This window comes from Caenorhabditis remanei, chromosome X (genome assembly GCF_010183535.1).
Source record: "Caenorhabditis remanei strain PX506 chromosome X, whole genome shotgun sequence".
Taxonomy (NCBI): Eukaryota; Metazoa; Nematoda; class Chromadorea; order Rhabditida; family Rhabditidae; genus Caenorhabditis; species Caenorhabditis remanei.
Window position 1 is genome coordinate 7746827 of NC_071333.1, and position 25387 is coordinate 7772213.

Sequence of the window (25387 nt, forward strand, 5' to 3'; positions counted from 1 at the left end):
TTGCCTAAAACTATTTTTTTCTGATTTCATATTCTTCACTATGTTCGATTCTGCCGCAAAAGAATTTCAAGTTTCAAAACCCTCAAAAATCGAAATAATCGAAATCCAGATTTGAATTATTAACATTCCCGCCAAGACAGTTTAAAGGGATGTGTCCTTTTTTCTCTGAGGATGGATTGAGTATGAGAGGGGGGCGCTTGCATTAGACAGATGGCGTATTGTCTCTTGATTCTTTCCTTATCCTAAAATTTGTCATAGAACAGTATTTTTTCTAATTTTGTCAAATATTTCCAGTTTTCTGTAATTTTTCAAAATATTCAAATTATCAGTGTCTAGTACCGACCCTTTTTAAAGTGATAATATACGTAGTAAGTCATGCATTTTTATGCCCAAAAATTTAAATACCAATTTCGGAGAAATTGTATTATTTCTCATTCTTTTTCGATTTTTTCAACATAAAAATTATGAATCAGCTTACTTTCAGCTGAGAGTTGTTAGTTGTCAGGATTATTTGAACTTCCACCGATTTATATACATCTTCAAATATCTTTCTGATTAGTCTTTACCCGTGACCTTTCTAAGGAGTTTTATGAGAAGCAACAGATAATCGTATTCTTTCAAAGAAGAATATTAACGAGCCGGGTGTCATAAACCCATTTTTATTTAGGATCCCGCGTGGAAATATAATGCTGTAGACCACAGTCACCTTTATTAGAAAAGGACCAAAACTCGCCTGTCTAGTCTTTCAGTCGTGGTGTATTATGACACAACGTTTCTCCTCTTGTAATTTTTATATTTATGATGAAACTAACTGAAAAGATTTAGGAATTCATGCATTATTTCTTTTTTTATAAATTTTTATTGTTGTTTCTTTACAAGTTTATCGAGACTATTTCAGATGACAGACGAATTCGTGGTAGATATCACGGTCTTTCCGCACCCACCAGAATTATTAATGCAACTTACTCTGAAAGATCATAAAATAAAATTCGAAGGACGGACGATCAAAATGTTAAAAGCATCGAGTTCTGAAACAGTACTAGAATACGATTGTTCTATTTTATTATACAAGCCAATGAAGCACCCAGGTCAGCGAGAAAGAATGGTTCTTTCTATCCAATTCGCAAGCACGTAAGTGTGTTGGTATTTCATTCTTTCATAAAAGCTATAAAATTTTACGAAAACAAAATTCTTTTATTTCAGGCCGGGAATGAAGTTGGTATTCAATAATTCCAACCGAAATTACGTTGGCTATGTAATTGAGAAATTCAATGCATTCCTTGAAGCGAATAAAGCTCGTGAGTTCACTTTAGAACTACCACATGATATCTCTGCATTTTCAGATGTACATCAAAAACGCGTGACAATCGAAAACGTCCCTACTGTTGATCCACACCAAATTATAACTTCATCAGTTCCAATCAAAAAAAGAAGAGCTGAATGGGTATTTGTCAGGCGGATACGAATTGAACGATAACTGTTTTTACAGGAATTTCAAATCGGGAGAGAAGGAAATAGTACACAAAAATTGATTCGTTTGGACAATGCGATCAATTACACACAACAAAGCGAACAAGTTGAAGACCTCAACCCGTTTAACGAGGTAGTATCAAATGGAAAGGACAATATTCCTGTTGAACAAAATGAGACAGTCACTGTCAAAGGTCAAATTATCACAGATGGAAACGAAGCTTTCTCAGCAAATCAGAGAATTGAGAAAGGAGAGGTGAAAGATGTCCGCAACGTTAAAGAGGAACGTGTAACTCAAGAGGCAATGAACTCCAATTAATCTTGGGGAAACTTATTTCGGGTCTGTTTTTCAATTCATTTTAATCAATAAAACCCTTTCTCTTACAGAAATTCCGTTTTTAATAGAAGTGAGAAGTTGCATTCGATGCTTCCCAATTTTGCAATAACAGTTCCACCGCTTCGCCAGTCTCTCATTTAAATTCCTCATTTATCCAAAATTAACCTGAATTCTTCTCTTGTTTATGACGTCGCCATCCCCTTTTTCCCGTATTCTCTCAATACTTTGTCATCAGCCTTCATTGTGTCGTCATTTTTTTGTAAAACCTTCAATCCTACATTTTAATTCACCCAACAACTCAAACTCTCTCCATTTGAGAATGTTTTCTGGAGTAAATGAATAAATTTTGATCGGAGCAATGCTTTGAAAAAAAGGCACATCTTCATTGGCATCTTTTCAAAATCAAGAACGGCAATATCTTGCTCACAAAACGGTGCCGCGTACTCTAAGACACCTATATTCCTTCAACTGCAATAAACAATTTTCAATAAAAAACAGTGTTAAGAGTTGATTAAACGATTTCGGCACCGACGGCTCAAAATCTTTTTTCGGTCAGTAGTAAATGATTACGCGTAGGTTGCCGTCTAAAATCCCAAAATGAAAGCTTGTGAAGTATGACTCGGTTTTTTCATTAAAACTGAGTACGATGTGCCAGATAACTGGTAGTATGCAATTCAATCTCATCGATAATGCAGCCGTAATCCCATTCATTTAAAAGCAAGATTACAAGCTGCCGATTGACGTGACAGATGTATACATGAACAATAAGGCAATCACGTAGTAAGCTATTCTAGGACGTTGTCATTACTGCTCTCGACAAAACAATGAAGATAAAAGAAAATCGAGAAAACGAACTATGCTTCAATGATAATATGTATGTAGACTCACTAATAAAAACCGCATAGCGTACTTTTGTTATAATTGCTTCTCTGAAAACAGTAAGTTGGCGTTCTTCCAACATATCTTCGAAAGTTTTTGCTTGAGAAAGCAAAGTATCCAAGTACAGGTACAGATCTTCATAGCGTCAAATCCTCCCGAAAACTGGGTTGCTAGCCATTGCCAATGTTTTTACTAACAAAATTGTGCTTTTTATTAAATAATTTCTTTAAAATCTTCTCTTTGTATTCATCAATATAAACGTTTTTAACAGCTTCCGTCTATTAATGTAGTAAGTGCGCTCCAAAGCGAATGCGATCAAAAAAAATTATGTTGTTACTAATTTGTATTTCTAGGTAAGAATGACGGTTGAAGTATTAGTTTCAATCTAACAATGTACTAACAGCGAGAAATAATACTAAAAAACTTTTGAAACGTTTATGAATTTTTCAAGTCTATACTTGTAGTAAACTTTTGTTGAGGTGAATTAGCAGAGTGGAGAATCAATAACTCTTAGTTGTTTGTTGAGAGTGCTGTATATTTTAGCAATAGAGAAAAACAAGAATTTAATAATATCTTTATTTATTTCCACCCATCAGTATCAATCTCTTTTGTTGTTCTTCTTATTCTGATACTTCCTATACTTTTATTACTTTTTAAAATATCAAGTGATATAGTTCACTTGAACTTGAATTTTTTGCAAATCATCATTTACTTTTGGAAAAACCATTTGCATCTATGTTACTGCCAGAAGTAGCTTCAAAGGGTAAAATGGTAGTAGTCTGTACATTCCTGTCATTTGAGTTTTAATAAGATTTTTAAAAAAATCAAAAACGCGGTAGGAAACCCGCTGTAAACGTTTATTAGTGCAAGACACTCAATTTTCTCCAAACACTCCGATCAATTCAAGATAAGGTGAGATAAGTCCCTCAGAACTTGAAGCCAAAAAACTTTATTTTCCATTTTATTATAGCTTTGTCAAATTGAAGTAACTACAAACATCAATAAAAGTTTATTCAAAGATAAGTTAGTGCCATTAAACCATTCCGACTCTATTCCAGTTTAAATGTTTTATTAACTAACACCTTAACTGGAATATAACCATCGATTTCATTCAACATTTTTTCATTCTATAGTTTCATAATACTAAGTTTGCTGATGTGATATAACTTAAATTGGTTAATATTAAAATTTCATTAGTTTCTTATTGTTTTTGCTTAGTTATACAGGGTGGCTCGGTTGTTCAACAGTAACCATTATGTGTACTTAAAAAGTTTTCTTGATCACATGGCTTGTTTGGAAACAGGTATTGTAAAACAATTGCTCTCAAATCATGAAAGCTATTACCTCTGGCGTTGTTCGCTTGTTATTTTATCACAACGACAGATTAACATGCAATTTAATGTCAACTTGATATTGGCTGGTGCTTGAGGTTTTTGAACACTAGTTCACAGATGCTTTGCAATTGGGAACTAAATTTTTTTTCAGAAAACTTTCGTAATTTTTTAGCTTTTATTATTTTTATCCAGTTCTACGCCCATTTTGTGAATGACAAGCAATCAAAAAATATAGTATTTGTAACAACAATTGAAGTCTACCTAGTTTTCTAACCAATTAATAATTTGTTATTTTTTCTTTCAAAACTATATATTTTTACAATTTTCTCAGTTTTTCCTGCCGAGACTGAAATCGCAGTCAACAACTTCTTCATTAGTGATATAGTCGTAAATAACTATGATTCATATTCTGACCTATATAAATCTCATTTTACCCTATTCGTTTAACATTTTCTCTGTGCTCAACTAGTGCACGATAAGATGGGCACACTCCTTACACTTCTCCAACAAGTACAAGAGTGTGCAACTGCGCTCTGTTGACTCGTTGAGGCTGTTGCGAAAAATGCTCAGTAATAGAAAATACGTCACCAGACCTCGTTAAATTAGAAAACAAATTATTTCTTTTGGGCCATTTTTGAAAACAGTAAAAAATCAGAAATATAAAAAATGATTGAACGTTATTGTTGTCGCGTTTGATCCATAACAATTAATTTTAGTTATTTATTTAGATGATCTAAAAAATATCAGATTTTTTAGACATGAATACTTTCAAAACTTCAACTTTTTGTGTTTAGTTGAATTCCAGGATAAACGTTCAACTCGTTCTGGTATTCTTTAATATCACACACGATTGTCTGAGCTGATGTGCCCTTTTTGAGGCGTCTACCTTCAAACGAATCATCTCTTGCGGACAATCGGTCGTTTTTCTCTTTGTCTCTCTGAACGCCTTCTCACTCATACATTTTCTCTTTTTTCCTCTTCACACACACGTCCACATTCACTCCAACCCTTTTTCGATATACTCGATGCCTTAGACAACGCGCCAAATAATGCAGATGTTGGCGCCATCTCTTTTATTTATTGTGTCAGTTTGTGGACTATCCTTGTGACATGTCTCGTGACTTTTTTCTTTTAGTTTTCTTTTCAAATTAATAGCGGGAAAATCAATCAATATTAGTTTTTCAGCAATGGAGATAGTTCCAAACCCAGAAAAATCTTATGGACCAACAGGTCATTCTTCTACAATAAAAAGGAATCACTCGATGGTGGCACAACACAAAACATTTGGTTTAAAAGATTTTATTTTTGCTCTAGCAGATAATCATGATGATTTGCAAGTAGCAACCCTCACTGAAGAATATGAAGATCCTGAAAGACATTTGGAAGTAAGTGTGGAACATTAAAACCAGAAAATAAGTTCATGTTGACAAATTTTAATAAGTGGTTTTTATTTCTTCAATTGGAATGGTCTTTGCACACATTTTTTGCACTGTCTCACAAATTTCAGTTTCCAATATGATAATGTGGCCATTCAATAAACTTGTTATGAACTCTCAGAGGCAATTTATGGTTTTCGAAGATTTGCATGTTAATCAGTGATTTTTTAAAGTTTAGCCTTCTAGTAGAGATCTTACAAGACCAGAAGATTTCAATTTCACACAACACCAAACGTGCTTAAAACCTGAATCATAAATAATCTCAAATTTTCATTCGTTCAGATGGTAGTACTGAAATGTCCGAGATGTAATAAAGACGCCGAAAACACAAGAGACCTCATTGGTCATTTAGTGACACACGAGTCAAAACGTATTCAATGTATTTACGCTGAATGTGGAGTTGTAAATATAGAAGTCAACGAACAACTGAAATACGCGACAAACATGCAGGCCAAAAACAGTATTTTTAAAAGGTCAGGTCGATAAAATCAATAAAAAATTTTAAAAATTCATTTTCAGGAAGATCGAAAACCGTCCTTACACACTCAACGTTGCCCTCTCTTCTCCTTTGTTCCCATTTCTTTCGATGCGAAAACTCAAAATCTACATGGATCAGCCACCGTATGCAACTAAAAGTTCAGCAAACTCAGACTTGATACAGAAAGATCTTGTGGTCAGAAAATACATGCTCTCAGATAATTGTTAACACTTGTTTTTCAGCGTGGGGATAACATTCACCCCTTGTTTTTTGATTGGTTTGGTATTCAAAAGGTTTACGAGAAAATCAAAGCTTGTAAGAAGTTGAAACAGGAAAAACAGTAAGTGTACAAGAGTTTTCAATCTGTGAAATTTGATTTATTTTTAGCGATATGAGATATTTGAAATCACTCTGCGAAGAAGGCCAAGTCATATACCAAGATTTGGTTCACAAAAATCGCACAAAAGAAGAGACAATGTGTTTGGCCAGTGCATTAAACCTTCCAATCGACTTCACACAACAACAATTGGTAGATGCAATGCGAATGATGGCGGATTACAAAGCAGATCGTCCAGAGTAAGTTTGGAGACTGTTTCGAGATTGAAAAACATGAAATTGAACCATCTAATTTATTTATTTCAGTTCTTCTATAAGTTACAACGCATTAGAAGATGAAGATGGTAACGCCATCACCAAGGAACAAAGGAAATTAATTTCCACTTTGTCAAGCAACTTCATATTTATTACTGGTTCAAAACGTCGATGCACAAAAAACAAATCATACAAGTTTGACGTCTAATTTTTTTATCATTTTTGTTTTATGAATTATCCAGTTGATTAAGTAGTATTTTGATATAAAATTCATTTTTCAATTATTATTTTCATTTTGACATTGTTCATTGTTTCTTTTTTTTCTTCAAATTTTCATTCACTTTTGTAAAACTCTCTGGTCACAGCCTTATATGCCAATTGTTTCTTTTATTCTTTCACGACAGTCGGCGAAGTTTCAAATAACTCGCGTGTCTACAATTTTCATCATTCTTTCTTGATCTGTCTTTTTTATATCCAGCCCACTTTCTTTTAAAAATATCATAACTTTCTGTGAATCTCTATATTGAACATCTGATGATTTTTTTGAGAATAAAGTGATAATCGTGCGTTAATTCATTTTTAATAGTCAGGAAATATCACAAATGGAGTAAAACTGAGATCATGGAAAGCATTACGAAAACCCTAAACCGTTTAGCATCATACAATAAATTACATGAAGAACTGGCAATTAATCTATCAATTTGTTCTTTAAAATGTTCAATAACATTTGATTATGTTCATCCAGCGACCCGGCGTTTGATTGCATTTTTTCTTTGACAGACTTCAATTCCACCGACCATTTCTTCGATGTTGCAGCAGTTTCAACAATCTGAAATATTATCAATTTTCTAAATCTGGCGATTGGAGTTTACCTGATTAAGCAAAGAAACAACAAATCTGACGTCAGTATCACCACCATTAATCATGAAAGTTTCAATGTATCTTGTTATTGTGCTTTCAACTCCATTAACGCATATAGAAAAGAATGGGAGTGTTCTTGCAATAGCTGGTGCTGTTTCTCCATGACTCAGCAAATCGAATCCTCTGAAAATTTGTCGCTTGATATCAAGTGAATAAAAAATACATTTTATTAATTTTTAGAAAACTAGAAAAACACGTATTGGTGTATTATATTTGTCACATTTTCTCACTGGTCATTTCAAAACTCTGTCATATTAGAGTTGTGATGAATTTTGTTTTTTTTACTTTCCAGCTATTTTCTTTTAAAATGTTTCCTTTTTTCAAACCGAAAAAAACATATTGTTAGTAAAAAAATCTCGAAAAGCCAAACTGACGTAAACAGAAACATTTTTCGAAGGCTCTCTAATAGGGCAGGGTACTGCAAACGAGTACCGCCTGAGGAATCTTGAAACACCCAAATGAAATCTTTATGTTCAAGACTAAAAACTACTCACAGTTTTTGCAAAGCTTTATAGATCCGCGTCATTGACATCTCATCGTTTGCCACCTTTGCTCTTGTTGCTGCCACCATCAGTATTCTGTATACAATACGGCAGTAGTACTCATTGTCAGTTGGAAACGGAATGGGATCACCAGATTCTATTCCAGCTAAAAAAAAAGAGTATATTCATCATTACTCTATCGAAATTGTGAATTACCTAGCATAAAGTTAATAACATCTCCATTGAACTCGTTGGATCTACATAGCAGTTGTTCAATACCTTCAGCAATGAGTTCTATGATAAAACGCTCCCTTCTGACTCGCATTGTTGCTAATAAAAGCTTTAGAAGAGTTTTCTTGTCTTGTTTCAATCGAATCGGCACTTCAAGGAGCTTTATCAACACCGCCAACACGAATTGTGACTCATCGGATTCCAGTCTTCTAGAAATTTTTGATGTATGTGCTGGTTCAACATTAAATGAATACTTACCCTGTTCCATTAGCCATTTTCCTAAGATATTTCTCCAAATAGGACGACATAATGTCGATTGTTGGCATATATGACTCAAATGAATCGGATTGAACAAGATAAAGCAACCCCGCAAGTGTATGCACTCTGACCATCTTTATATCATTCACCAAACCAGATGACACCAACTTCAAAGCAATTGCTTCAGGTTCTCCTGGTTTGAACTCAGCGCTATGCATTTCTGTTCCTAGTACTGATATTGATTTGAGGAACATCACATGAACAAAGGATGATAGAAATGGATTTTGGTCGTATTCTGAAAATATATCTATGCTATGCTACAAATTTATAAAAGGTACACACCATGTCTATATATGATGGATGTTGTCCTGAGCACTGCCTTATGGAGATCGGGGTCATCGAAGAAATCAGAGAGATGTAGAACTGTTTGAAGAATAGTGTATAGCAGTGCTTCACCAAGTTCTGCAATCCCTTGGCTGTACCAGTACTCGAAAATATTCATCAGTTGCTTCACATTCGATATTGTGTCAATGTTGGTAGCAGATGTCAGAAAATAATTGCTAGCACTATGATCAATTCTCTGAAAGCTGTTTCAATGTATTTCAGGCAAAACTAATATGACTCACGTGATAATTTGCGTGTTGTTTGAACTCAATTGGCATCATTCCACAAAGTTGCCATAGTGAGAACAGAGGTGTCTGACATATGCCATACAGCCGCGTTTTGCCGTCACACTGAAAAAAATCGAAATATGTCTGACAACTTGTTTTAATGAAATCTTACATGTTTCCACATTTTCTGGTCGTGTTTCTCAAGAGGAGTGGTAAATGCAGTTCGTGGCTCACACTTCCACACACTCTTCAGATTACACAAATGGGCATATTCGGTGCTTTGTAAAAACAATTCGGATAAATATGGAGACTTGAGCACAAATCCTGACAACGGGTCACCTCCATTGGGGTACTTCATTGAATTCAAAATTGTAGCAATATAGAGTTGAAGAGCATTACAACTTCTTGCTTCCCTCTCTTGAGCATCTTTTGAGTCATGGTCCAATTTCTCAGGTCCAATCACTGTATGAGCAATTACAGCTTGCATGGTTGTGAACAGCACTTCAAACTGAGCATTTGTCACGAGACCGACTTTAGCGAGTCGTGATCTCATATCATCCAAAACAATCACATCGCAAACATGTCCCGTTGGTGGGAGACAGGTTATTGTCGGCTTTCTCACTATCTCAACAACAGGGATCCAATTAAAACATTTCATTGCAACTAATGGAATGTTGAACACAGAGTTGAGAACCGGATGTCGGAAGCAAGCTGAAAAATATGAAACTTTTGTTAAACATTTGTGGTTTTTGTTATTTTTAGTATTCACTGTCAAAGAAAACAGAATATTACCTGATTGTGTTTTTGTCAATCTTTTTTGGTTTCTTAGATTGGTTTCCTGGCAGAGTGCAAACAATGACAGAGTGAGATTCTTTATTTCTTTGATTCGTCTATCGTCCATATCTCCTTTCACATGAAAATCTACACGATATTGACTGTATGACGCCAATAACGCATCTGTGACAACTATCCCAGTCACTTTTTCTGCTAACTTTATGAAAATTGCTGCCGTTCCCAGTTCATCTTCCGAAATAAGTTGAAACATCCGTGGATGGGTTATCAAGTTTTGCACTCCTCGCAGTACATATCCATCATCGGTGCAGCTTGATGTTACTTGGTCGAGAATAAATTTGATTTGGGTGATGTTAAGACAACCCAGGTCAAGATTTGCATTCTGTAATAAAGCAAAATTAATTTTTGTTAAGACCTTGAATCTGACCTTTGTATTGGCTAACAGTTTTAGATATACGTCAGTGTTGAATCGTTCCGCGAGTAGCTCTGCCAAGTCTTGTAAGCGGAAAGTGATGTCAAGCCGATGTTCCAAATCATCTGAAAACATTAAATGAGTACTTGAAAGATTCATTTTGATTTACCATCAAGTCTTCTAAACTCAGCGACCAATAGTGCCCACATTGCATCATCATCTGGATATTCCCTCTCGACGAGATCTATGAAATCAATAACAGCAGTTTTGCCAAGGCACACAATTGAATGACAAAGATCCTGATAAGAACCACAGAAATGTTTCCCTAGCAATTCTTCTACGGCAGAGATGCTGGTTCCTCTCAATTCGTTTTCAAAATCATCTTCTTCTTCAATCTCACAAATCAGCGATTGGTCTGCGTACTTTAAAAGATATTCTGCAGCTTTTGTGTTTTTTCCAGCATCGAGAACATATTGAATGTACCTAAAAAACTAATTGCAAAAATGTTCATAAACGATTTGAGGCGTACGTTTTCCAGTCAGTGTCACCCATGTTTTCTTGTGCTGAGAAGTAAAAAACCGCAATCAGAGCACATTTCGCATCTATGTTCTTAGTATTTTTCTGCTGAATCCAATCGTCAATAGTTTCGAAAACTTTAACATCATCGCTTATTAGGTAATCAGTTATTAATGCAAGTGGCAATGCAACTGCAGAAAAAGGCACACGTTGTGCGTGATAGATATCGTCACCCATCCATTTTGAGACAACTGACCAAAACAGTCCTTCGTTGGCAATATGGTCTCTGAAATGGTGCAAGTGTGTAAAAAACTGATTTCTTAATTTCCTACTTTTTCTTTTCCAATAATAGCGACAACGAATACAATGTTTCTGTTGGAGCGTATGTCATACAAATGTCCCATGTTGATTGACTTGTTTTCAAGAATTCCTTGGCTTCATTTGTTTCAAATCTTCCATTTAGTAATGCGAAACTCACTGCTTTCATTGCTGAAAAATTGTATTCAAAGAATTGAAGTGCGGTTTTCTAGGCACCATGTGGTATATTTTCTTCAGATATTTTTTCGATCGATTTCATCAACATTGTCGCAGCAGTGATTGGTTTCTGATATGACTCATCAACTTGGAATCTTGTAGCGGTAGCCAGAAAATGCATCATCTAAAAGGAAACATTGTCAATCTTGATTTGTAACCGGAAGCTTACGGTTTCATACAACTCGGGATGAGCGCATTCTTCCGGTCTGGCAAACGCCGAAATTGTTAGTTTCATGAGACATTCTGTTGGGTCTGCGTCCGATAATTTCAGTTTATGATTCATTAGACAAATCATGATCTGCAGTACTTGTTCCTTCTCGAATCGCCCACGGAAGCGGAAACATTTGAGACTACGAGTAATCAGTGGTTCAAGCTGTTCCATAATGGTTGCTGTCATAAATCCCATTTTCACATTTTCCAGATCCATATCATCTCCCCAGCGATTAAAGTACTTGTTTCCTTTACATTTCAAAGCCTCTACCAAAAATTCATCGTTGTCATTGAACGATATGGTGTTTGAAGACTCAAAATAAAATACTCTTCCTCTTGTCAGTGATTCCACAAGTTTCGGGTCTAGCAGACTTCTTAACAAAGCATGAAGTAGTTTCAGGGCTGATAACGAGGACAGTGTGAACAGTACCTAGAAATGAACAATTATTTTGTTGCTGATAATGTTTAGAAACCTACTTTTATGTACACAATTATTTCTAGAATATTTTCAGTAGATGTTCTGAAGTTGTTCGCCATAGAAGCCATCATCAAGTTGATTGTCGGTGTCAAAAGTTGCTCTAGCTTCTCGTCAGCAGAACTTTGTACGCTCCGCTGAAAAAGCGAAACGATTTTTTGGGTTTCCTTTTTTATTAGTTTCACTTACGTAATATGCGTCCAGTGTTGCCCTGAACTCTGTTCTGTTCCCGAGCGCATCATCCATTTCTATTCGAGAGTGTTGTAGAAACGTAAATTCTTTTGTTTCCGCTGCTCCTCTCACGATAAACACGTTTCTGTATATCCAATTCAAAATTGACATCCCAACATGAAATCCGTGGTAACACTCCTCTTTTGTTGGTGAATCCGTCAGAGATACGGACATTACTTGGAGGATAGCCGGAAGGGTGTCTGAATTCCAATGCATTCTACTTAACTGAGCAACCTTTTCATGTGTATATTCTGGACTGATCACATTCTCACGCAGAATTCCTTCCATTTTTACGGTCGTCGACTGAAAATCTAGAATTGAATGGTTGGGAATAAAGTTGGATACCTTACCATCAAAGTTTCAGAAATGAGTATTGTCCTCCAATCATCGTAAATGTTAGGTTGTAGATTGTCAGCTTTTTGATTTGGTCGTTTTCCGGATATAAGGTTTAATCTGAGTGGTAGTGAAGGAGGATACAGATCTTCTAATATTACATCATTCCCACAACAGCTCAAAAACGTAGGAACAGCATTCACAAATCTTGGGGAGTCCCAGCAGTCGATGATACCTAAAAGATTAAAACATTCTGTCAAATCTGTACGTCATAAAAATCGACCCACATCTTTTCAAGGCGTCTTGAAATTTTGTTATCATCCCACTAACGGCATCATCTTCCATTTTGTTCTTTTGGATCCCGTCTCTGATGACTCTCATGAAACCACATGCGCTTGTGATTTCGGGTATGCTGAGGTCGTATCGTGTGGTCAGTACCGAACGGAACGCCATAATTTCCAAGAACTCAAATAGTTCCGTTCCATGGAGATGAAGAATATGCTCCACAGTAACAGAGTCCAGCAGGTATCTATACTTCTTCACAGATTTAAACACGGAAAGACACTCTGGAACAAAACTTTGGTCACACATTTTCTGAATAGGTTTTACCATCTAGATGAGTTCCACGTTTCAACACCAAAAACATAAATTTGATTGCTTGTTGAGAAAGCTGATCGTCGGTTGATGTAGAATACTCAATAATATCCACCAAACGTTGAGTTTTGTCACCTGGAAACAACAATGAACTTGAAAATTATCACAATAGAAATTAATGAAACTCACCAACACGCACAACAAATGTTTCTAGTGGTCTTCTAGCGCAAATGACGTTCAGCACACGTATGGCAAGAATTTTCATAGAATCCTTAGATTGTCGGTCAGTTTTTAATAGTTTTCCCAGACCAGTGAGCAAAAATGTTTTTCCGAGAAAAGCAGCAACATAGTTGATAACTGATGGTGTCTCGTTTACAACTATTTTTTCGAATTCCTCTAGAACCAAATCAACTTTTGCAGGAGGTTTCGTTTCTTGTAACTGATCGTACAAATCGGCATTCACCAGAGGGTCGACAAACTCTGATGGTTCACTCGGCTGAAAAACATTAATCATTTGATAGAAATCATTTGAAGTTGACAACCTCTTCAATTTCCACCGTGTTGTCTCCATACGTAGTTTTCAAGAATGAACCAGGCACAAATGCATTCAATTGGTTGTTTTCAGTTTTAATGAGTTCTTCAAGGGCAGCAAATGCATCATAAGCTACTTCGTTTGATGAATCTCTGATTATAAGAAGCAACATTTCCGTTAACTGAAATAATGAATTCTAGTTATTACTTTGCTGCTATTGATATAAACTTACTCCTTTCAAAGTAGTTTCAGTTAATCCATTGGCGTAATAGACTAAACTTCTCTTGATCAAACTGATTGCTCCTACTGGAACTGTTTGGTTGTTGACATATGATTCGATAACTTTCTCAACGTGAGCATGAAACATCTGAAGTTCAGATGTACACCAAAAAGTAATCTTATACTTCAATAAAACTTACAGGCTTGAAAGTTTCTTTAGATTCAATCATAAGTGCTCCAAGCAAAGCTGCCATTGTTCTCGATGCATGTCCTTTCGTGGTCCACAGCTTTTGAAGCACTTTGTCAGCTATCTCCTCAACAAAAACTGCTACTTCTCAGATACTTTATCATAAATCTTACTTTTAAATCCACAATTTGCCATATCACCGCAGAAACCAGTTTATCGCAAGATTTCTCTAATGCCTGATGACAAATTGTCTGATTTATCTCTAAACTTCGAAGAATCAAGGTTTTGACGACTTCTTGGTGGAGTGTACGACCACTTTTTTCGGGTGTTCTGCAAACCTAGATACAAAGTTGTATTTTCATTTTTCGCAAAATCTTTACCGTTGCTTCGGGAGAAGGTCCAGATAGTACACCAAGTATTTCATTACTTTTGTCACTTGTCGAGCTCCAATCAACCTTTCTATGCTGATAGCCACTAATTTTAGTGATGTTTCTGGATATCCATAGCATTCGTACGCCTAAATAAATTAAAAATAGTTTCTTGATAAAGTTCTTGACTTCTCACTTTCAGAATATGTTCATAGTATGCTTCTGCTGCTAATCTGATGTCCGCATTATTTTTTTCCAAACTGTTAAATGTGATATTCATTAATCGATGTACGTAGCGGTGGTACTGCAAAAAAACTAATCATTCTTCAAAATTCTATTTTTATAATTTTTTTATAATTTTTCCTTATCGAGTTTAAAAAACTTACAGTATCATTTCTATCTGTTAACACATTAACAGTCAAATTTTTATCGATTATTCGATGGGCCGACTTCAGAAGGTATAATTCCCTGTCTGACGATAGATTTGTACTCAATTCATCCGTAATTTGTGCCAATACGGTTGATGTCATTTCTGAAATATGTTTTTCTACTAAACTATCCTTTTTTCTCTGGGATAACAAATAAATTCATCGCGAAAAATAAATAAAATTCCATGCGGCCGAACTTGCGCCACTGAGAAGAAAAATTCGTCCACGGCCACCACGGCCACCTCGGCCATAACTGTTGAATAGAAACGAGGAAGAGGCCAAACAAACATTCTGTTGTAGAAAGAAGATGAGGAAGGTTGATGTAAAAGAGACATAGAGAAAACGAGAAAGAGAGAATGAGTGGAGTCACTCAGTGAGTATGTTGTTTGTGAACCAGAAAACCATAATTATACACAGAAATAAAAAATGTGCCTACATTTACTGCAGGTGCAATGAATTAGAAATTGGGATTTCTGACGTTTCTTCATAAAAAAGAGATCAAAATTGAAAAATAAGGGTTCTTTATGTGCGCGTCTATAAGAATTGAAAGCTAAAACTGTAAAAAGTTTTAAAAAAGAGTTTAAATCCCAAAACATATATGTGTACAATACTATATACATGTATGTGAGTACAGTGGTCAACCTACGGTAGTTCGTCTAATAAATTCTCGCTGTAGTTTATAGGAGTCAAGAAGTTTGATACTCATTTACAGGTCATTGCTATTGAATAATTAAACATTGGATGCGTGAAAATTGTTGTTGAAAGAGAGACCAGGGAAGGATGGGACATGGAAGGTATATTAACTTTTCTCAATCAACCAAAACAATAATTTTTTTCCAATATGTTGATGGAATGTCCTGACCGTCTCTTCCAATACGGTAATAGTATTCCAATGCACTTGTACAAGTTCTACCCCAGTGAGGTCTATCACGCTGAAAGACACTGGTACAGAATCAAATACGAGTTCACGTGGATTATGACAAAGATTTCTGACGCAAAAGATTTTCAAACAAATCTTCAGTCAATTTTGAGTTATCAAAAATTGAGGGAACCTATTGACGCGACATTGATGAATTACTTTTTTGGCGTACTTTTTGGCGTACATCTGATCATTTCCGGTTTTCTTACTGGATGCTGCATGGGTTGTTCAGCTGTGTGTGTGTGAGTTTGACACATTTCTCGTTTTCGGATGAAAATTATCTGTTTTCAGTGTAAAAGAAAGTTGGACTATGTTCTGAAAAAACAAACAACTACGTGAAGGAGCCGGAACCACAACAACTTGGAAAAATCATTCATTCAGAGCCAATTGTTAAATTCAAGAATCGGGTGAAAACTCGGAGAGTTGATATGAGAGCCATGAAAATTAAAAAATAGAAATGAAGACACTGACGACACCTACCAGGTAGACCTGTCGTTCAATGACAGTCACGTGTTCAGTGATGACGTTGCTTATGAGATTTGATTTAGTTATATCAACCATTTCTACCCTTTGGTCAAGTTACGGTGCCACTTTTCGTCTTCTGCGATCTGTGATTTTTGATTATTTGTTGATCGCTCACTGGAGCTCCTCCTACCAAAATTTATGTTTTCTCAGATTTTCACATTTCTATGCTATTTCCTGTTTCAGCAGTGAGAATGTGTGACTCATATCAGTGAATTCTCTCCCGTTCAATAGCTATTCGCATAATTGTATGGGATATTTATGGGCGGCGAAAAATCTATAAAACTTCTCTTCCCTTCTTCTGGCAGTATCATTCGATTTGGAGTTTCCAAATATTCTCTCGATTTTCAACTTGATAGAGTCAATCAGCCTGTTCCAGAATGGAGAAAGGACCGAAAATCCTTCTTGGGATAGCGATCTTCTCTTTTATTCTCGGCTCTAGCTGTTTTGGAGTCGGCTTCTACTCATCCCTACCTGAAGTGGAATTCGATCTGATTTACCACGCTGAAGACTACCTGATGGTTCATTCTTCTATTATTGAGAACCGCACCAGTATCCAAGAATTTCTCATGCCCGTCCGTAATTTCACCCGTGAACAAGTTTTCAAACTTCGAAACATCACCGGAAGCTCTATTTTTCTACTCGTTTTGACGCTCTCCCTCTTTCTGACTACTGTCATCTGTGTCACTATCATCAAGTTGTGTTGTGTAAGTAAGATAAGCTAAACATTTTGATATCATACTGTTGTTTTTCAGAGAGGAAGCAACTCCCGAATGACTGGCGATGCTCATCACAACATCAATCCTGTTGAAATCTACGAAGGGTACGAACGAATCAACCGCCGCAATTCCGAAAATGAAATTCTTGAGAACGAAGCTGTCGCCAACCAAATTGATGAAGCTGTACTTCTATCATACCAGCAATCTTCCAGATACGGAAGAGAAAAGCGTAGAGGATCGGATACTGAAGATCATGTTTACGAGCACGTTAACTATTGATTTAATATTTTATGAATGAACTTTGAACATTTGCAGTACAAATATTTTGAATTCCCAGGAACTGAGAGATAGAACATGTGTGCGAAAAATCATGCGAGCGAGCTGTTATGACATTTTCAGAATAGTTTGATTAATGGACTATTTCAAAACAATTAATCGTTTGCTATTGCTGGAAATATTTCAGATAAATATTTCAAAAGGTTTAATCAATTGTCTTCTAGTAGATGAAGACAGGTTTCTCCCAATCCGTTCACCTTGATTTCTGATTTTGTATAGGATAAGAGGTTCGGAACATCAAGAAACTGATTTGATTGAACATCTGTGTGGTTTTTAAGGAAGACTCCGCCTACAAATATTGTTTTGTTTTCTGAACCACCATATTTTTCACCACAGAGGGGTGAACCAATCATATCGGTTTTGATGCGGAATACATCTGACCGCCTGTTTTTTTGTGTTCTCTTAGTGCTCTCTAACGGTCCGTCCAAATTTTGGATCGTCCGTCAACACATTAAAAAAATCACATATCACGTCAACACAAAAGTGGTTTACCGTAAGCGCCAACAAATCACTAAAAAATCTCATTTAAAGAACGGCGACTACTCCTCATAACAAAAATAAGGAATAAGTTTTTTTAGAGCAGCAAAAAATTATAAAAACCAAAAATTTTGATGATGAGTGCGCAAAAAAGTGACGAAGACTGTAGATGGTATCTTGTTTGAAAGTTTTGAGTACAAGGCAGGTTTTCAAAAACAAGCTAAAAATACTATTATAGTAGAAGAACATGTGAAAGTATGTCGACGCTACCACACGCTACCATCCTCTTTTCAAGAATCATGACTTCATAGTGGTCTAGTTTTCACCAAGAAAAAACTCTGTAAAACGTACAATATCCTGTTTTTTTTTAATCTGCAGCTCTGCAAATCTTTTTCTGTAAGATCACGTGATCAGAAGAGTTAAACAACGTCATTCAATTGGAATGTTTCAGAAGACTTTCTAGCGCCTGATTTTTTTTTCTGTTCTATCTTGCATCTTTCAGAAAACATCTTCCAGAAACGACCGGAAACTGATATCTAAGTGGTGTGGGCGGAGCTTCAATCGAGTATAAATTTTCGAGACGGTTCTGTTAGTTTCCGTCATTCTTTATAAATTTTATTGTCTTGCTCGGCAAGATTTTCTCATGTGACTTCATAAACAATTTTTTCTTTTTTTCTAGCAAAGACAACCATGATGATTTTCTCTTGCTCTCAGGTTTATGAGCATGGTACGAAGTAACAGATGTTCATGTTGCATCAATTTGTTGGTCATCGTACAGCAAACACAAATTTTTCTTTTCGTAGTTGACAACTTTACGAAACATATTTTTTATCTAATTTTATTAGTTTTTTGTAGCCTTGTAGACGTTTTGGACTAAAGTCGACATGGGCAAATTCTCAAAAAGTGAACAACATGCTTAGCTGTAGAGCTCTCTATCTTCCCAAAGTTCTGTAAAATCAACGCTTTATTGAGACGTTACTAGGTAGATATATAATCTCCGGCTTGCTAGTTAATTTTTCCACATTCTTTTTCGAAAGCAAAATGTTTTCTATCTTCTCCAACAATGCTTCTAAAAACGTCTCTTCTCCTGTCTTTCAGTTCTTGGAGATTGCACTTTGAATTCATTTTCTAAATTGTTGTTTTCTTTCATCCACACCGCTGTCGCACCTGTACATATTCCGGAAACACTTTCATTTCTTAAAGCATTCTTTTCATTTTGCAAATTTTCTTCTTTTCCAGAATGATTCTCAAACAATCAGTCTTGATCTTGTTTTTCCTCACTGCCATCTCAGCATGGGGGGTGACCACTCCAAAACCGGAAATCAAGTATCACCGATGCTCTTCCTGTGCTACTGGCGGCTTTGTAAGTTTGTAATTCTAATAATTGGGCAATTGAAAGTTTTCCTAAAGGTCCTCAAGAAATGGCTGATGCAACATTCCGAATCTGGTCAATCGATGGGATGGATTGACTGGAGAGGAACTGACTGTGCCGATGGACTTGTTTTCATTGTGGCTTGCATCAACTCTTGTGTCACCATCACAGTCGAGAAGAAAATCGCCGAGGAGCTGTACGTGTATCAAGGTAACAGATACAAACCTTCAGTGTGATTAGTTATAACAACATATTTCCAGGGACCATGGAAGAATGTTCTGATGATCTGATTCATTCGAGTCCGGATCTCCCAAATCACGGAGAGAATTTCAAGGCTTTCTACGAAGATGCAGTTTTTGTTGCAACACGCATGGGTCACAAAATAACGTACAACTTCACTCGCAAGAGTTTCATCGATCTTCACGATGAGGGTGTCGAGCAAAGACATAAAGTGGATGATCAAGTGTATATCACCAGTTCTGGAGTAATGAAGGTCACTGATTTCACTACCATGGACTATGTCACTGCAGTCGCCGTCGTTATCTCATTCTTTATTATCATTGGCGCGTGCAAAGTCATCTGCTGCAAGTCTTCTTCTGTCCCGGTAAGCGTCATAAAAACATTAATGAAGAACTGTACTTTTTTTTTTAGAAAACTGAACCAATCTTCCTCAACGGAGAAAACGCAGAACTTGTTCCTTTGGAGCCCAACAACAATGAGCTGCCGGATGAACTTGACGATGATGACGACGTGAAAGAAAACGTTGAGAAGAAGTCAGAGACCAAGAAAGACGTTGAGAACGATAACGACGAGAAAGAGAACAAGAAGACCGGAGACAGTCCAGTGTAGTGTTCCATTGATTTTATTTCTAATTGTCTGCCACATTCACTCAGCCGACTTCACTTAAGTTCACATTCTTTATTATCAATCAAAAACTTATTATTCCTCAGTTAACCAATCAAAATACCATATTACCATTCAAAAACTTGGAGAAATAAAGCCATCATCTAGAAACTTTCGGATTATTCAAACTTGACTTTCTTTGGACCACAACATTTTCTGATTACAAAACGGAAAGCAGTGAAGACGACATAGACCACAACGGTGACCACTGCTGCAGTGATCGCCATGATGTCAAGAAGGTAGTACTCGATGAAGGTCATGTGTCTTCCGTATGGGTCCATCAACGGCAGCTTCTTGAACCTGTGATAACTACATAGTACACAAGTTAAAGAGTAATTCTTTAAACTCACTTTGCTGCGAACTCGACATGACGAACAAGTACCTCCTTTGCGTTAGTCGGTCTGTTTTGAAGTCTCTCAGCTAGGTGTTGAGCATTTTTCTTGTAGCTAAAGCGATTAATAGTTTGTGTTACGATTTCTCGTGTGGTGTAACAAACCTTGGGTCATAAATAAGTTTTCTTAATGCTTTTTCGAGTTTTTTGGCGTTTGCGAGGTCGGTTTTGTGAAGCACTTCTACTCCGCCATGTCGTTTGAGCATTTCAGCGTTTCTGGTTTGATCAGCAAAGATTGGAATCTGAAATAGACAGTAATTGATAATATAAATTATGTTTAGTGACAATCGGATTTTGTTTCAAACTCACCACAAGTGCTGGTTTCCCCATCATCGCTAATTCGGTGACACTTGCTAGTCCTCCATGAGTGATAAACGCATCGACACGAGAGTCAGCGAGCAGCTCGTTTTGAGGAATCCATTCAACACGATTGATATTCAAAACTCCACATGTGTGCTTCTTGTCAGCCAAGTCCTCGTATTTCCAAATGAAAGTGACTTCTGGCATCAGCTCGAACAACTGGACAAGAGTTTTTCTGAAGAAATATTCATTCAGCATTGTATATTCAATAATGAACTCACTTGTATTCATCCGGCATATCCTTTGATTTGATCACCGACCCGAAGGAAATGATAACATTTTTCTGTCTCATAGAAACCATCGTATCGAAGTAGTGCTCAAGTTTCAAAGCTTCTTTGTTGGTGTTCACTGTAAGTCCTCCAATAGAAACAATTTTGTCGAGAGATGGAGCAGGAAATTCCAGGATTTGAATGTTGTTAGTCAGAAGGAATGCTGATTCTGGTAGGATTTCCTGCAAAAATCAAAGTGAACACTGGACTACTGTGTCAGGTCACTAACTCTCCAGGTTCTTTTGATTCCAAGAATAGCCTTTGCATTTTCCGCCTCAAAGTCTCCAATCGCAGAAAACATATCTCTTCCATACAAATATTGCAGGAAGTTCATCATCCTCTCGTACATCGTCATTCTATCGCCATAGACACTTTGAGTACTTGGAACATAACTTGGTGCAATGAGTTGACCAATCGCATCACTGACATGATCCATTCGTGCACAGGAAAGAACAGAAACATGGGCAGGAATCTGAAGATACTCGATGATTCCGTAACCACAACTATCGAAAGGTTCTGTGATTGCAATATCGAACTGTTCATCTCTCAATTGATCTAATATTTCCTTCGATTTCATGACCTCTGTAATGTTTATTTTGGTAGTGAAAGAGAATATGAATGGAACTCACTATTGCACTGTTTTCCGAAGAGATTTATCAAATGTCCCGACTTCCACCACATCTTGATTGGATTCGAGGTTTCTGATGTCCAGAGACTAGAGAGAAATTCGTCAGTTTTTCCAACCATTTCGGCCACTTCTTCATCAGCATCAATGAAGATCTGTCTGGTGGTTGACTTAAGAGCAGTTTTGTTTCTCTGGGATTCATCAATCACTGGCATAAGTACTGTCTGAAATCGTTTCTTTGTGAAGTCCCAGAATATTTATTTTAAAGTTTTAACTTTTTGAAATCAACGAACCACATCGTGTCCTGCGTCGGTCAAAGTGTCAGCAACGGCAGCTACAAACTTAATGTGACTGTGTCCGAATAAGTTGTTGTAAACCAAGATTTTGTAGGAATTCACTCCATTGAGAGACAATAGTAATAGGAGAGCAGAGAGCACCAGCATCCGCATGTTGATCAATGTGAATGGCAATACACGCGGTTTTTGGAGCAACGAACTGATAAGATACTAATGCGATGGACGGCGTATGTAGAGTGGAGTGGTAATGAGTGGGCGGGCATTGTGGTTGGAGCAGAAAGCATAACAAAAAATTTTGAATGTTTCTTATCCAGTTACCACGTAGATACTTTACCATCGATGCAAAGTGAGGGATCTGAAATAAGTAAAAACAGTACTACTACAAACAATTCACAGAGTCGTTTTGAATGTTTTTTGTTTTGTACGTGCAGAACACACACCATCTACCGTAATCCTCATAGAAGAATACCTCGAATCAGTATCAATTCTCATCCCACATCACAAAAAAAAGAAGATATTCGAACAAACGCATCGCCCGTCAATTTTCTAAACTCTCTCGTTTTCTCGCTATCTTTTTCCGACGCAACTTTTTTGTCAACCCATCCTTTCAACGATAAAGAGAGGCGGGGGACGGCCAAAGGTGTAAACGTGTTCATTTTTTCATGTGACTACCGGCCCAAACGCAGCAGAAATATCAGAAAATCTTTTCATCTACGCCTTCCTTACTTATCAACCTATTGCCGAAATTGAAGTTGTCAGGGAGTGATACATCATTCCTTTAATGGGGGCTGGGCTTAGTTTTTTATTTCTTCTCATTCTCTCTCTTTTAGGTACGGTGTATCACAAAAAGTTCTCTTCTCAAGATAAAAAACTTCTTAAGAACGGGAAACCTGTTTACAAATATTCATTTGAAAGACCGCCTCTTCACTCGATTTTCTTTCCTATCAGTCAGTTGTTCCGGCTCTATCGAATGAGAGAAACCGCCTCTCTCAAAAGAAGGTCAACGTTATTATCAACAGAATTTATTTCCCAATTAACCTTCTGAAAAGTTTAATTGAGATTGTCTTTTTCCTTTTCTGTTCTTTATTTTGCCGCCTTTTTCCGAAGAATGATTGCAAAGGAGAACTTTAACAATTTTTCTCTTCCTCAGGACAATACCCCTCAAATCATCGCATACATCTTTGTCCTCTGATAGCTGGTGCTCCCTACAAAGAAAGATGTCTACAGAGACAGCAAAGGAAGAGGTAGTGAGAAAAACTCCTCACAAGTGAGACGGTAAGATCACCCATATAAGAAAAAGTTGGATGTTTCAGACAGCCGTGTTCGAGGTTCATAGCTGACCCGCGGTCTTCAGGATGGTATACTACAAACATAATGTCATATACCGGATCAAAAGATGATAAAGAAGGTGGTGAATCAAGCGTTAAAACTAAAGAAGAACTGCACAAAATGGTCACAGAGAACATTCACGATTTTTTGGTAAGCGAATATAACTTGCTGAAATACATTTGATGGGATTGACTTCTTCAGAATGTGTACTATCGCTTTCGGCTCTACGTTCAAAAATCAGGAGAGCTCTCCCTTTCAATAAGGGGAGAAGATATCAATGTATTTGTTGAGGGACTTTACAAATTTCGTCTAATCCCTCCAAAAAAGGAGCATTTGGAGAACACAGAAATTGTAATGGAAAATGCACCTTACTACAGAGGTTGGTTTCCCATTATGGTAATTTGTTTTTTAAATGTGGTTTTTTTAAGAGTTTCTACCAGAACTGAAGAGCCTAATCCATGACTATGATCTCAAGAAGAACCTAGTCCAATCAACGGAGAACTACGAAGATTTTACAAAATTCAATTATGTGGCAGCAAGTACAAATGCGATGATCAAACGTATTCTTCTTGACCATGCTAAACAACGTGATCGTGATCATTTTATCAAGGAACAGATCTACAATCTTATTTCTTCTGCCTGCAATTGCAATGCTGATTGCTTATGGCAATCGTATGAGAATCTTATGCATATCACGGAATTAGTTGATGATTTGAAAGGTAGAGATGAGCAGACAAGAGAAAAAGCGTTCGGGCCCCTGTATGTGATGTCTAAAGACGAAATGGAAAAACGACTGAAAAAAAATACTAAACGAACATTTTTGAGTTCGATGCGTCGGGATATTGCTGCTTACGACTATGAGGACAGTGATGAGCCAATTCTTGTAAACGAAAATACTGACAATGTGCCCATTCCTAGTATTGATGTTGCAAAAGGACGTGGATTGTGGGCATCTCATTCGAGAACCTATCCCGATTGGCCAAGTTAGAATTCCCTCTGTTTTAGTCGAATAATTCTGGTTTCAGGTGACGCAAAAAAAGAGACTTCTGAGGAGGGACCCTCTAAGAAGTCGAAAACTTTCTCAACTTCAAACAAAAAGGAGCAAAATGCTAATGAAGTGGTGGTGGAAATTGTTGAAGTCAGTGTTGATAAAAATGCAGTTAAGAAAGCTACCATTACTAGGGTTGACTCAAAAACTAGTGATAAAACTCAGGATGGGATGCAATCAAAAAACAACAAGAAAGGAAATGGATAACTTATTGTTTTGAAATTGAATAATGTCTTCGTTGTGATTTTGGTTTCATCAATGTGTTTCTTCATATTTTTCAATATTCTTTTCAACGCTTTTATTCTACTAACACAATCAAGTACTCCAAAAATTATTAACAGTGGAATTGTCTTATTAGTTCTTTTTCGACGCTGTGATTCAAAACTATCATAGATTTCTTAACCTCAATCCCATCAAAATCTTTCCCTTATTCACATCACTTTTTTGAATAGCCAAGCTAGTTCTATTTGACAACCTGGTTCTATAATCCAGCATATTAAAAAAATTTATTCTCATATTCTCAACTACCACAAATTTCTGCCACCGGTTTTTTATGAAAATTTTTGCCGCTTGTAGTTTTGCACCCTCAGTTACCCTTAGGTTTCTTTAGTATATGAAGTATTCAAATAATACTAGAACTGGTTTCACTTTCTATAATTATTCTAATTCTTACATGGTTACTCAGAAATAGTCTAGAATTTCTTCATTAATACTGCTACTTTTTTTCATTAATGCATTTTTTTTTCCTTAATATGACACGAAATTTGCTATATAATTGCTTTGGCTACCGTATTCAGTCTCTTTTTTGAATTCGAATACTTACCTTATTCATCAATTTTTTCGATTGTTAATCCTCCAATTTGTATGACCTTTTCCTTTCTTCGTCATTATATATGAGCATATATTATATATACTATCCATTGTCTATTACAATTTTTTTTAAATAAAGTAATTTTGACTTT

At 36.4% G+C, this 25387-nt stretch overlaps 7 protein-coding genes across 7 annotated transcripts; 5 read left to right on the forward strand and 2 right to left on the reverse strand.

Moving 5' to 3' along the window:
- Positions 1 to 898: 898 nt before the first annotated feature.
- On the forward strand, positions 899 to 1789 carry GCK72_023487 (uncharacterized protein; the record flags this gene model as incomplete). The annotated part of the gene is made up of 4 exons (XM_053735412.1): positions 899 to 1131; positions 1204 to 1298; positions 1344 to 1444; positions 1490 to 1789. 4 exons carry the CDS (start codon positions 899 to 901, stop codon positions 1787 to 1789), a joined length of 729 nt encoding a protein of 242 aa, XP_053578978.1.
- A 3418-nt stretch (positions 1790 to 5207) lies between these two features.
- On the forward strand, positions 5208 to 6733 carry GCK72_023488 (uncharacterized protein; the record flags this gene model as incomplete). The annotated part of the gene is made up of 6 exons (XM_003102584.1): positions 5208 to 5405; positions 5739 to 5929; positions 5976 to 6129; positions 6177 to 6274; positions 6322 to 6510; positions 6577 to 6733. 6 exons carry the CDS (start codon positions 5208 to 5210, stop codon positions 6731 to 6733), a joined length of 987 nt encoding a protein of 328 aa, XP_003102632.1.
- A 480-nt stretch (positions 6734 to 7213) lies between these two features.
- On the reverse strand, positions 7214 to 14961 carry GCK72_023489 (uncharacterized protein; the record flags this gene model as incomplete). Its single annotated transcript, XM_053735413.1, has 28 exons — positions 7214 to 7354; positions 7398 to 7569; positions 7941 to 8094; positions 8145 to 8368; positions 8418 to 8712; positions 8760 to 8997; positions 9044 to 9151; positions 9201 to 9739; positions 9821 to 10202; positions 10248 to 10357; positions 10402 to 10715; positions 10762 to 11034; positions 11081 to 11237; positions 11283 to 11406; positions 11452 to 11922; positions 11970 to 12104; positions 12157 to 12501; positions 12549 to 12766; positions 12819 to 13097; positions 13141 to 13260; positions 13315 to 13621; positions 13668 to 13838; positions 13890 to 14024; positions 14077 to 14190; positions 14237 to 14393; positions 14444 to 14580; positions 14628 to 14735; positions 14818 to 14961. The coding sequence occupies 28 exons, from the start codon at positions 14959 to 14961 to the stop codon at positions 7214 to 7216; spliced, it is 6072 nt and encodes a 2023-aa protein (XP_053578979.1).
- A 1719-nt stretch (positions 14962 to 16680) lies between these two features.
- On the forward strand, positions 16681 to 17298 carry GCK72_023490 (uncharacterized protein; the record flags this gene model as incomplete). Its single annotated transcript, XM_003102534.2, has 2 exons — positions 16681 to 17007; positions 17056 to 17298. The coding sequence occupies 2 exons, from the start codon at positions 16681 to 16683 to the stop codon at positions 17296 to 17298; spliced, it is 570 nt and encodes a 189-aa protein (XP_003102582.2).
- Positions 17299 to 19072: 1774 nt separating this feature from the next.
- Positions 19073 to 20053, forward strand: GCK72_023491 (uncharacterized protein; the record flags this gene model as incomplete). Its single annotated transcript, XM_003102601.2, has 4 exons — positions 19073 to 19195; positions 19243 to 19414; positions 19465 to 19808; positions 19856 to 20053. The coding sequence occupies 4 exons, from the start codon at positions 19073 to 19075 to the stop codon at positions 20051 to 20053; spliced, it is 837 nt and encodes a 278-aa protein (XP_003102649.2).
- Positions 20054 to 20226: 173 nt separating this feature from the next.
- On the reverse strand, positions 20227 to 22201 carry GCK72_023492 (uncharacterized protein; the record flags this gene model as incomplete). The annotated part of the gene is made up of 8 exons (XM_003102514.1): positions 20227 to 20407; positions 20458 to 20553; positions 20604 to 20740; positions 20808 to 21033; positions 21080 to 21309; positions 21357 to 21709; positions 21757 to 21976; positions 22046 to 22201. 8 exons carry the CDS (start codon positions 22199 to 22201, stop codon positions 20227 to 20229), a joined length of 1599 nt encoding a protein of 532 aa, XP_003102562.1.
- Positions 22202 to 23422: 1221 nt separating this feature from the next.
- GCK72_023493 (uncharacterized protein) lies at positions 23423 to 24632 on the forward strand (the record flags this gene model as incomplete). The annotated part of the gene is made up of 4 exons (XM_003102623.2): positions 23423 to 23527; positions 23579 to 23756; positions 23806 to 24360; positions 24403 to 24632. 4 exons carry the CDS (start codon positions 23423 to 23425, stop codon positions 24630 to 24632), a joined length of 1068 nt encoding a protein of 355 aa, XP_003102671.1.
- Positions 24633 to 25387: the final 755 nt, after the last annotated feature.